At 44.4% G+C, this 12,240-nt stretch overlaps 1 protein-coding gene across 3 annotated transcripts in view; it reads left to right on the top strand.

Moving 5' to 3' along the window:
• The window catches only part of SNX10 (sorting nexin 10), a 36,813-nt gene that overhangs the window by 16,313 nt on the left and 8,260 nt on the right, over nucleotides 1-12,240 (top strand). For all 3 annotated transcript variants that reach the window (XM_075419103.1, XM_075419105.1, XM_075419104.1), the window contains exons 2-5: nucleotides 251-306; nucleotides 5,942-6,028; nucleotides 8,086-8,186; nucleotides 8,772-8,870. In XM_075419103.1, the coding sequence (XP_075275218.1) occupies nucleotides 283-306; nucleotides 5,942-6,028; nucleotides 8,086-8,186; nucleotides 8,772-8,870 (311 nt within the window). In that variant the 5' untranslated portion in view covers nucleotides 251-282. The remainder of the gene's footprint in view (nucleotides 1-250; nucleotides 307-5,941; nucleotides 6,029-8,085; nucleotides 8,187-8,771; nucleotides 8,871-12,240) is intronic.

Genomic DNA, 12,240 nt, shown 5'->3' with positions numbered 1-12,240 from the left:
GAGATGGACTGGCATCACTGGGCTGTTGTGTGCGATAAATAACCCCAGAAGGGGACTAACTCAGTTCTAAAATGGGATTTTTTTTTTTTAATGAATGAATTCTTAGATACAGTTAATGCAAACAAGTTTTCTGGTATACATGTCACTGAGCTTGGCTCTTTCCACTGTGTGCTAATGTCCGGCAAAAGTGATAATGGCCTTCAAATAACTACTAAATGTCAATCTGATGTCTGTTTTGGTTTTTTTTCAGGTTGTTTTTTATTTTAATACAAACCAGTGAAGATGACGCCAAAACATGAAAAACAAGTAAGTCATGTCTAAGCTTTAATGAAAAAGGATTCTTGTTTGGTTGTTGCAGATTGAATTTCATTAAGGTTCACCTGGACCAGAGAAGATTGGTTGTGTTCTTCATGCTTTTAATTGCCAGGCTGCAGAATATTCTGGAGTGATGCGGTGCCAGTTCCTTCTGTTAGAGTTTGATGGAAGAATCAAATATTCATTGGATCAGAGAGAAGGAGAGTAACTGACTCTGTGCATAAGGGGCTCAGACACTGAAACAGGAGAGAAGGACTTGGACTTGTCTTCTCTCCATCAGCCTTGTGGTATTTTGTGGGACATAATGGTTGGAGCTGGGTCTGAACGCTGACTACCAGATGCCTGGACCACAAGAATCACACTTGCGCGTTCTCATTTGCTCAGTCCCAATGAGCATTAAAAGTTTCAACAAATTATTTTGCCTCAGCTGTTGGTCTCTTATCAGGCTTACTACTCAGCATTCATGGAGTGAAGATGCCAACACTCCCAGTGTGAAAATCCCCATGTCCTTTGTGGTTGATCCTTTTACTAATGGGCAACCTGATGCGAAACTATTTTTCTCGGAAGCTTTGTGGAAAATGACTCTTTTGGCAGGTTATTGACTAATCAGATGTCTAACAGTGACGCCATGGAGCATGAGGTTATCACCTGATACGCTCCTGAGCACTGAGATTTGTATTAAAATGCAACTAGGATGATTAATGCAAATAATCATCCAATGTGAGATTATTTTTATTCCTTTTCCTTGTGGTAGATATTTTCCCCCCATATTACAAATAGATGTTTCCACATCAGATTTCCTATCTTCCTAATTGGAAAATGTTAAAAAGACACTTCTCAGAATCACAGTTTTTGTGGTCAAATTCTATAAAGTAGAGCTTCTGGCTTATCTTTGCCTCTGAGCAGTCCATTGCATTGTGCAGAAGTATTTCCAACAGGAGAAAGAAGGGGAGGAAAGGGGTGGGGGGGGGGAAATAAAGTCTTCTTGTGTTTGTTTCAGCTGCTTTTATGGTGTATTCTTCCTTCTGAGGCAAACTGAAATGGAAATGTCTCAGTTTTCAGTGCTGCCCTTTTCCTCTGCTATCAGCACTCGTGTTCTTTGCATAGGACTGTAACCACGAGGGAGCAGGTGTAAACCAGGCTTGGGGGTTACTTTGGCCATTTTGTCATTTATGTGTGACCCTAACTACTTGGACTGCTCCAGGCCTTGAGGACAGGGTAGCAAGATGCCACCAGTGCCGTGCCTAAACTGGCTGGTTTAGCCAGGAATTACAAGGCACGTCCAGCCAGAGGAGCTGCTCTGCTGATTCCTGCTTGTTACGTAGCTACAGCTACTTCTGGGGCAGATCTGAAGTTCTGCATGAGGATGTTTGGGCCAACGTGGCTGCTGGGATCCGTGTCAAAACTATAGTACTAGCAGTTTGGGTAGGAAATGTTTTGATTATGAATTTAGCAGCTTCCAGGGTGAAGGGATAAATGGGGATGCCACTTTTTCCAGCAGCTTTCTGTTCAGTCTGTGGTGTTCCTAGTGCACTGGAGGCCTTCACAACCAAGCTTGGACACTTTGAACTGTGTCAGCAGTAAGTTTTGGTTTTGAAAGAATTGTTGCTCTTAAGTGTTACAGGACACATGTCGTTTTTAAATGCGTGATAGGCATGCATGTGTTGTGCTGCTCAATGAAAAAACAAATCAACAAAAACCAAAACAAAAAGTGTATATGTAATGTGGCACAATAGCTAGATCTGCAGTTCTGGAAAAACCAAGCAGAACTGGGCGGAGGAAGAAGACACCTTGAAAAGGATTGCAGCTGATGAAAGTAAAAAGTCCCTGAAAGCTTGGCTCTCTTTGAGCTCTGCTTCCCAGGTTGTATGGCTGGACTGCGATGCAGGAGATGAAGTCAGTCTTCATGGGGGCTGTGGGAGGAAGAGGTCAGCCTCACCTCCCCTAGGTCAGTAGTGAAGATTACTTGAAGATAGACATGCCTGTTGAGAGTATCCTAATTTTTGTAGGAAGCTGGGGAGGGAAGGGATTATATACACAGGAGATTCCCCAAAGCTGCTGTGATCTGGTGACTGTGACCAGTGAATGCAGGATGTACTTGAGCATCAACAGCCATCTCCCAGAGGAATATTCTTCCACCTAATTCTGCTTGGACCCTAACATAGCCTGTATGTGAATATTGGCCTTTACAAGCCTACTTTAGTAGGGGTAGGGAGGCATAAGCACCTTTTCTGGCAGTGTATCTGCATCTATACTGGGCAGTTAGGTCTGCTTTGATTGAATCAATATTGTTGTCCCCAGTGGGGTCCTGTATCCTGGAGAAGGCTTAAAGGTCAAAAGAGAAAGGATAGTCTATGTGTGCAGTGCCACTGTCTCAGAGCAGCAGCAGCTGTCATGGGAATTGGGATTAACGCTTCCTGGATTCAGGATGTTTATAGGGGAAGTAACCATAGATCTTGAGAAAGGCTGTACATTTTTGGTTTTATTTTCTAGTTGCTTAATGTTCATCTTGCCTCATTCTGAACTCAGGATTGGTGTTCTCTGGTAAATAAAGCTAAAAAACCCCCACCCAGGCTTTGCTGAAATCCTGGTGTTTCGAATAGGAGCCGACACTGACTGTGTGCGAGGGCTGCAGTTTGCTGAGGTGCTCTGCTGTGCCGCAGACCATTTTTGCTCCTGGCTCAGTGATGTGCTGCCTGGGTACCCACCTGCCACAGCATGGGTGGACCATGGTCTCCTTTCTTCTGTAGGAGCCTGGAGAGTGCTTGACTTCCTGAGTGTTGAAACTTAGTGACTGTTTAATTGGAAATCAAAAGTGTACAGAGTTTTTACTGTAAACCATATGGTCTGGAAGGATTTGCAAGGTAACCTGTAGCTAACCCACAGCATATCCGATAGTAACTTCTAATTAGAATACTTTGGTATAATAGAGGTTGAAAGAAGCATTTTACTTCGAAGATTATTTTGAGGAGGAGGGTTATAGAAGGTTACTTGGAAATGAAGTAATTTGGGGAACCTGGACAGAAGGAAAGACAATGAGAAGCTGGTCTGGCAGTAGATGAGAGAGGGGACTGAGACTGGGTTATGATGGTTGGGCGTGATGATCTTAGAAATCTTTTCCAGCCTTAGTGGTTCCATGATTCTATGAGCAGGCTGCCTGCGGTTCTGACTCCTGGGCTGCAGCAGTTGAAGGGAGGAGGAGAGCAGTGTCCCGTCTGGATCTTCCTGGCGTAATTCCTCCTCTTCAGCTTGCGGGGCTGATGCGTTTAGTGCTCAGGAAAGAAAAGAAAGTATGTTTAGGAGAAGTGGTTGCACTTCTGGGGAGGAGTGGAATGCAGGAAAATAGGAGGCTGAGGAAGACAAAAACTTGGGAGAATGTAAGACTATGGATATGAAAAGATGTTACAGTGGGTCCGAAAGTATGCTGTGTCTATATATGTATGCTAAATATGATAGACAGTGATTCAGGCAGGGAAAAACCAACCAAAAAATGGTTTCCTCTCCTTTGTTCAGCACATTGCTCAGGATTTTTCAGGAAGGGAAATAACTTCCCCGTGTCTCCCACTACATTTTTGTAAAGTCACGACCCTCAGCTGGTAGAAGCGATTGCAGCTCTGCTCATTTTTTTCTTCTTGTGCCACATTGCAATGGGGTTAAAAAGCTGTGGAGGAGAATTGGGCCAATGGTGCTCCTCGGTGAGGAAAGAAGCAGCAGAGGTGGTGGGAGCCATTCAAACAGGCTTTCTTTGGCAGGGTGCTCATGACCTGTACCGAAAGGATGTCCAGCAGTAAAGCAGAAAACACCCCTGTGACTAGGAGCTGGGCTACGTGAAATAAAACCGTGGGCTGTATCCAGCCATCAGGCCACAGGCTCCCCATCCCTGAAGGAGTGCCGCATGGAAATCGACGTGGTAAATGATTTATTCCAGACCACGAACGCCTCCCTGCCATGTACGGAGTGCAATGACTGTTCAGGGAAAAAACCCACCATCTTTTCCGTCCAAGGTTGTCATTGTTTTCCTGTCGGTCTGTAGAAGGTTGCTGCTGGTGGCGCGCTGAAGTGTGTGTGGTGGGAGGAGAAGGCTTGGCTGAAGAGCGAAGGTTTCTTTTCTGACACTGGTGGTTTGGGAATGAAGAGAGATGTTTTCAGAGCTTTCTAATTGAAGATTTCTTGATTTATGCCAAGTCATGCTAAAAAAGCAAGTTATTTACCAGAGAAGCTGTCATTCCTCCCACGGTCGATTCCCATACCTGGAGATCTTGTGCAATGCCTTCCTCTCAAGGGGGAATATATCTGCAGCTTAGAATGGTACGGTTTTCTTTAACTGAGTCACTGTTTGAGCGGTTGTCTTAGCTCTTTGGGTGAATAGCTTATTTAATCAACTGAAGTAGGGCAGCCTGTTTGTTTGCTTGGGAGATAGCAGGTAGTTAGGCACATTTTCAACCTTTGCCTTTTGAAGAAACCTTTTCCATCCCAGTATGAACACACTTTAAAAAAAAAAAAAAAAAAGAAAAAGAAAAAAACATGGTAAATCTGTGTTACACAAGTTTTCACATGATCGTTAGCTAAGAATACTTGGAAGCATGCAATTCTTCAGCCTCTTCCAATTCTTGTTAGTGATGCCCTGTTACATGACAGTAATGCCAACAGGCCTCTCTCACTCCTTTGGGATCCCTCTTCTTTATTATATAAATGTGGGAATTAAAAGGAAATAGACTGTATATGACAGCTTCTGTGACAAATACTCTGTACCATTGTCCCCCCAAAATGGGGAGTTACGCTCTGCAGTGTGGCTGTGTTGCTTCCTTGGGCAGGTTGATGGACGGACTGGGATAGCAGCGCCCAGGTCCTGCATCCTCAGGTGCACTCCGTGGCTTAAGTATCTGGTGTATCAGGGAGCGTGTGGGGCAGAGGAGGATTCATCTCCTTCCACACGCCATCCGGGACTCTGGCTTTGAGACCTTGAATTCCCTGTGTTGGGTCTGGGTCTGGGGCAATTAGCAGCAGTACATGATTTTCCACGGGGCTGGAGCGAGTCATTTGGGGCATAGAAAAAAGGCAGTTCTTCAGCTCCTTGTGGAGATACCGAGCACTTACCTCAGACCGCTGAAATCCATGGGTATAAATACTTGATTTAAAAAAATGTAGGTCCAATGAAAAAAGAAATTGAGGAGCAAATAAAATGCTGTATGTGTGTACTGGGTACATGGGGCAGGTTTGTAACACATTCTTTGTGAATGTTGACTACAGGGGTGGGAAAAGTGGAAAATCTCTGCCTAGATCTCTCTTACATGTGTGACTTTGAATGTTAGGTTTTTAGTTTGTAGCTACTGAAATCACCAAATCCCCAATGCATGGAACATGTATGACTTTTCACAGTGTTACTTAATCTGAAATATTCCTTTTCAGCTAGCAGTTTGGCAAGGAATTTCCCAGACATGTGGTGTAACTCATGATTCATTGCTTTTTGCTTCCCCTTTTATAGGGTTGCAAAATTCAGTAAAACAGCAGTTCAGCTTTTAATCTGAGCACAGTAGTTTGTGGAACAGCAAAGCAATCAAGAGAGTCTTTCAGGCTGCCTTTGTCTTCAGAAATTAATTGCTTGATTTTTATTATGCACTTGCAGGAATTTGTAACTGTCTTGGTGCGAGACCCCAGGACACAAAAAGAAGACTCATGGCATTCTTACATAGACTATGAGATATTTATTCATGTAAGTATAAATAATACCAGTGCAGATTATTTGGGCTCTTGCTTTTTTTGTCCAAGGCAGGGCTGTCTTCAGGGTATTAATGGAGTTTCTTTACACCATTTCTGGGAGGCTGGAGGGTATTATTCTCTTTTTAATGACTGAGAAGCAGTGGAACAGGTAAGGTGGGTTGGCCAAAGGCCATGCAGAAGGTCTGTGGCAGAGCTGGGAGGTGAACCTGGTATTGTGTACACATGTATTCTACAATGTCTGCCAACACAGACTATTCTTAGCTTGATTTACCAACTGGAAGATTGTCATAGTCAGTGATGTCTTACTCTTATAGAAGTTTAGTGTTCAGGTATTCATGGAAAACAACTTTATTTTCGAGTAATTATCTGGTTATTTGTACTTTAAATTCTCCCGAGTTCTTCTTTTTGCCAGGTTACTTGATTGCTGCAGTGTGATTCTCTTCAGTGTACCTTGACATTCACATTATGCTATTTCAGTGGTGCTTGGATATGTCAAGTAGCTACATTTGGGTTTATGATTGTAGTATAACATATCTTAATGGGAGTGCACTCAGAATTATGGTTCTCTTGTGTCTTAAATCTGTCCTATACCTAATTTTGTTTTCTTGATTATTCTTATTTGGTGGATGACATGCAGAAGGAGTTATCCTAATTTCCCAAATCTTGATCCAGGGATTTTAATTGCAATGTAACAAAAAAAAAAAAAAAATAAAAAATTGTGAAGTGTTTCAAGTAGCAGGTGAAGAATTTGAGAGCACCGAGTTACGTGGTTAATGCTTGGCACAAGACCGAATGCGTTTCCTTCCTGTGTGGGAGAGTTAAGTGTTCAGCGTAATGAAGGCGAGCAGTCAGATGATGGCTTATTAAATGTCCATCGTGACAAGTGCTTCTCTCCTGTGTGGCAATCAGAGCTGGGAAATTTTACATTTTGCAATGTGGTTCCAAAGCAATTACATTTCTGACTTCGGGTGAATAGAAATTCTGCAGATTTGGCATGGCGAGTGCTGTATAACTATTTCACAGGCATTGCTGCTTGTGAATAGAAGTAAGTAAATTACTGGCTTTCTCAGCGACTGCTAGGTTGGGGTGATGTCATTTAGACCCACTGTTACCTGATTCAGCACTGGGCATCTCCAAAGCTGGTAAGCATCAGCTCGGGTTCCTACCAGCACAGTGCCAGGGCTTTCAGAGACCAAGTCTCTAGGTCAGTCCTACCATCCAGGCTTCTCGGTAGATTCAGAATCTTGGGTCTGCTATGCTCTTAGACCAGCAGGATTCCCCTTCTGCTCAGCTCCTGGAGCCTTTGGCCTCTTAAACTGTGAGGTATCCCGGATACTCATCTGTTGCAGAAAGTTGACATCTTTGGGCCCTCTGCAGTCTGCATCATGTGGCTGTCTAGGAGTTGTGGCTGCTGGCAGGTGATTGAAGACAGGTTGGACTGCAGGCACATTTATAATGGAATCCTGTCTGGTAGCTGGGGTTTCATCTAAATGTATGCTCCACAGGAAAATTTGGCAAAAGCATTTAATTTCCATGAATTGTTTCTCTTTTGATGAATTGGTATTTTTCTAATGGACTAATAGTGTTCTGTGGGAAAATTTCCAAATGCTGCTACTTGCGGAGAGCGGTCACGTTGGTTTCTTTGATTTGATTTAAGTAGGGTTGCACACTGGAAGAGCTGTATGTAGCTAACTGTTTGGAGGATTATAACTAGAATAGCTAAACGTGATTTTTTTTTTCTTCTCTGCAAAGATCAGCATTATCTTCTGAAATTTTTCTGAGATTTCTTTTCCTGTTACTGCAAGTTCTGCCCTAATCCAGATCTCTTGCTTTTAAAAAGAAAAAAGATGAAAAGTATTTCCCTGAGAACCAGTAGAAATCATCACCAGTCCTGTTTGAGATAAAGCAGAGTCCTTAACCTAAACTGAATTAATGTCAAGCTTTCCATTGGTGTCTCAGGGATTAGCATCTCGGATGTGTTTTTAATACCATGCCTGCACTTTAGCTTAAGCTGATTTACAAAGTAAAATGTTCTTTATTTCCCAACAGACAAACAGTATGTGCTTTACAAGGAAAACATCCTGTGTTAGACGACGCTTTCGAGAATTTGTTTGGCTTCGGCAGAGGCTTCAGAGCAACGCAGTGCTTATGTGAGCAACTTTATATATGGCTATTTAATAATCTGTCAGTCGTGGGAGAGGAGGATTGTTTTCTCTTAATTCTGAGAACTATGGAAGTCAGAGCTGGGAAGTGCCCTCTGTTTCTGAGTATCCCAAGTTTATTCTGTACAGGGCATTTCTCTGCTTGAAACCCAGAAGAACGTGGCTTGTACCAATAGCCTTTGTTTGGTGAGCCCCCATCTAATTTATAAGGGATCTGATCTGCACTTCCTTTTGCTACACAGAGGTATCAGAAATAGCAGTCTAGTGTAGGTGTACGTACCTCCTCTCTGCACTGTTAGGATGTGCTTAGGTTCTGCAAGGACCATAAGTGACCGAGCCAGACATGCCTGCAGGCGTAACAACGGGGCCAGAAAAATCTGGTTTGTTTATTTTTCCCTTTGAGGTGTTAGAAGCCCTCCGGTTTCTCAACCTTGTGTTGCCAGATTCAATTTCATGAGCTTGTGGAACATGACCTGTGATTTCCACATGCTCGGGGTTGGCACTTGCTTGATGCATTTTTCTCTGCTATTTCAGATTTGGTTTTAACCGTGTATTTGTTTCTTGTTTATAAAGACAGCTACCTGAACTGCCATCTAAAACTCCCTTTTTCAATATGAACAATCCTCATCACGTGGACCATCGCCGGCAGGGTCTGCAAGAATTCCTGGAAAAGTAAGTGCAGCCTGTCCTGGAGATGTTGGCGTTTTTACGATGTCCTGAATTTTGTGATTTAAGATAGCTCATCTCTGGTACTTGAGAGCCACCGTGTGGTCGTCTGTACATGTTACAAATTTAGTTCTGTTTTTTATTTGCACAGTCACATTTCATACACGTGACTTCAGCTCTGTTGGTTATAAGGAAACTTCAGCTGGGGCTTTTCCGCTGTGTTTCATTGAATTGGTTGTAAGTAATAGTTTTGGATATATGTCACTCTGCAATTGTATACTATGGTTGGGGAATCTTTCACTGTGATGTCTATTTCTAGCTTTCAAGAATGAGCTAGATATTCTCATACAAAGAAGCAGACTTCTCTCCCTCTTTATTTTTATGGAAAGTCAGTGACTTTGTGGGCTGAACCCCTGGGAGCCTGGGAAAATTCTGTAGGGTGATCTCCTTACACAGATATTTCCTATAATGCCAATTACTTTGTCAGTCCCACTAACATAAACAAGCTCTAGCAGCTGTGACCATTTTCAGTACAGCTGTGATCTCTATGAAACCATCCGTCAGACTTCACTGGAGGCTGACCCGCAGTGCAAGGCAGTGCTGTGTGGGTTGCAGTCCTGCGTCGCTCAGTCCCGCTGCTGTAACCACTTCACCTTCTGCAGCGACAGAGACCCTGTGGGTGTAATTTTCTGCTTTCTCTGCCAATCTCGGAGTACCCTGGCGCTGCCGGTGTGAGCAGGCTGCTCGCAGCTGCTGGGGCAGGAATTGTTCGTACATTTGCAGGCTCTCTTTAGCCACTGCTTGGGGTAAGGGAGTAGTAAAACATTGTGAGTAGAGACTATTCATCTTCTTTCAGTATCAGTTTCCATGAATCAGAACTGCGTAAGTGAAGGCAGAAAGCAAATCATTTAAGTAGGCTTTAAGCCTCGTGGTCAGTGGGTAGAGGAATAATGGACCCACTATTTTTCCAGTCAGTGTGGTTATAAGCCTCCCTAACAGACAGTAAATCATTGGTCCTAAGGTATATTTGTTAGACTTAACAGCTGAGGAGAGATAACCACTGCTGAAGCTGCAGGAGTAAAATTTCTGTATACAGTTATATAGGATCTGTGGCCAAAAGGATAGCCACTAAATACTGGATGAAGGTATATGAGACAGGGAATGGAAAGCAGGAAAGGATCAGAGGTTTTTCTCTGCACCTCAGGAAAGAAAGACAGGGAAGCAGTGTGTCTGTGCTTCCAGAGGTGATAATATTAATGGTCAGCTGAAGGGTATGGTAGTTCAGGTTCCTGGGTCTGAGCAGTTCTAGCTTAGGTGTGCTGCCCCATGGAGTCATGTGTTTCCAAAATCACTCTCGTTTTAAAATGGCAGAGAGACCAGTCTGGTAGCGAGGTACAGTATTTCAGTATCAAAAATATTTACAACACTGTCTGTGCTTCAGAAGGCAAAACACAGAAGCAGGTTCTTAAAACACATCCTCGCTCTCCAGTTTTGTGGATGTCTCTAACTTAAATGGGTACCGACAGCAGAAAGTGACAGCATGTGGAGCGTTTTGCCCCGCTGCTGTTAGTCCAAGAGTGGGGGAAAGAGGCATCTCTGTTGTAAGGTAATGATTTAAACGTTTAGAAAGGTGTCAGCTTGCGCTCTGCCCTGGGGGACGGTTGGAAGGAATTTTCAGAGATGGGGTTGTGTTGTGATGGGTTGGCTTGGCACCTTACGTGCAGTACCATTGCCCTCTGCCGGCTGGCACCTCTGTGCTGCTGCTGCGTGCAGAAGGGGTCTGTTCACTGCCTCAGCTAGGCTGCCGTGGTGCTTCCCCCCCTCTTTTTTTTCATGAGTCTGAACCGAAGGTTATGAGTTCTTTCTCTGAATTTGTGGGACTCGTTGCCACGCGTGTGTGACTTGGCTTTGCTAAAGCCCTGGCTCTGGATGCTGCCTGTTCTGCAGTGTGGCAGTGCCAGGGGAAGCGGGACCTCCCTGGTGATATTCGGAAGGGGGTGGGGAAGGAGCCAGAAAGGAGCTGCATGGGGTGGTGTAACCTAGAACTGCAAAGCCGAGTGCTCTGTGCGCCCCAGCGACGACGGCCGTCGCCGTGCACGAGCTCGCAGCCCCGCTGATGTTTGTGGCAGTGGGAAGAAGTGGGATTCGCGCCCATGTGGACCTGTCAAGGGAGAGGTTCGCAGGTAGCACTTTTCAAATGCCCGCATGCATGGCATGGTGGGAACCCCAGCCACTCTCTGCACTCGGTGCCTCCTGAGGTTATCGGGATCCAAGCTATGTCTGAAACAGAGTTTAGATCTTGCAGAGTCCCAGTCTGTGCCCCGTGCCCATTGCTGTAGTGTCTGCCCAGGCAGGAGCCATGTGCCCGACGAGTAAGGACCGAGCGCTGGAAGCTCTCCGGTGTTCAGCTCCTGGCCCTGGGAGCTCCTCCATGTCTCCTATACGTGGACAGCTATGGTGTTCTCTTGTCCTCCTTCACGTGGCGCTCCAGAACGAGTTAGCACAGGGCAAGGTGCGTACTTAGAACCTTTGTGAAACCTCTCCGTGCTGAACAGAGTAGTGTGAGAATTAGGCCAATTTCCAGCTGGAAGCTAAAGCAAAGCACTGGAGTTTCGTGAAATCTGGGAATGGGTGTCCCATTTTGATTTGGCTTTACTGCACAAATGCAGGGTAAGACCTGCTTGTCTTAGAGGTTATTATCTCTGAGTGATGAAGAGCTGTAAAGCTCACTTCTTGTCTGGGCATAATTTAATATTTCAAGAGGCCATTTGCATTAACGGAAGTCAGCTAGCCCCTTTTCAATTATGAATTACTTTGTAAGAATAAGGAAAATTATGTGGTTTTCCTGGTAAGTATCCTCATCCTTTGAGGATGTCTTTAAATTCACAGGAGAAGCTTATTCTTAAATTAGAGGTCAAAATTCTGTAAGATCCTCTTTGCTTTCATCCCTCTATAGCTGCACAGGTTTAACTTTGGGATTTACATTGTCTTCACAGGAGATCATTTGGGTTTGCTTATTACAAAACTAACTAACAAAATCATTTTAAATTAAGTTGGCTTTGATCACTGACCTTTTTTTATTGAATACTGTTGGATCCCCCTTAAATTATGTGGTTTAGGAAAAAGGATTAGTCTTCTATTAGTTCTCAGACATGCAGTTTATGGTGGGGTAGAAGACATAGTAGGAGTTACGAGAAACGCAGTGCTCGCATCCGCAGTGTCACTGCTCCAAGTGGCTGTGCGTGGGGCTCCCTTGGTGCTGAACAAGCCCCCCAAAACTCGCCTGCCTAAGGCAGAGCCATTCTCTGGCATTGGCTGGGCTTCTGCCCTCCTCCTCACACCTCCCTACCTTCCCCACCGCAGTCCCACCAGTGGG

The sequence above is a fragment of the Opisthocomus hoazin genome, chromosome 4 (genome assembly GCF_030867145.1).
Source record: "Opisthocomus hoazin isolate bOpiHoa1 chromosome 4, bOpiHoa1.hap1, whole genome shotgun sequence".
Taxonomy (NCBI): Eukaryota; Metazoa; Chordata; class Aves; order Opisthocomiformes; family Opisthocomidae; genus Opisthocomus; species Opisthocomus hoazin.
This window is presented reverse-complemented; position numbering and strand designations above follow the sequence as displayed.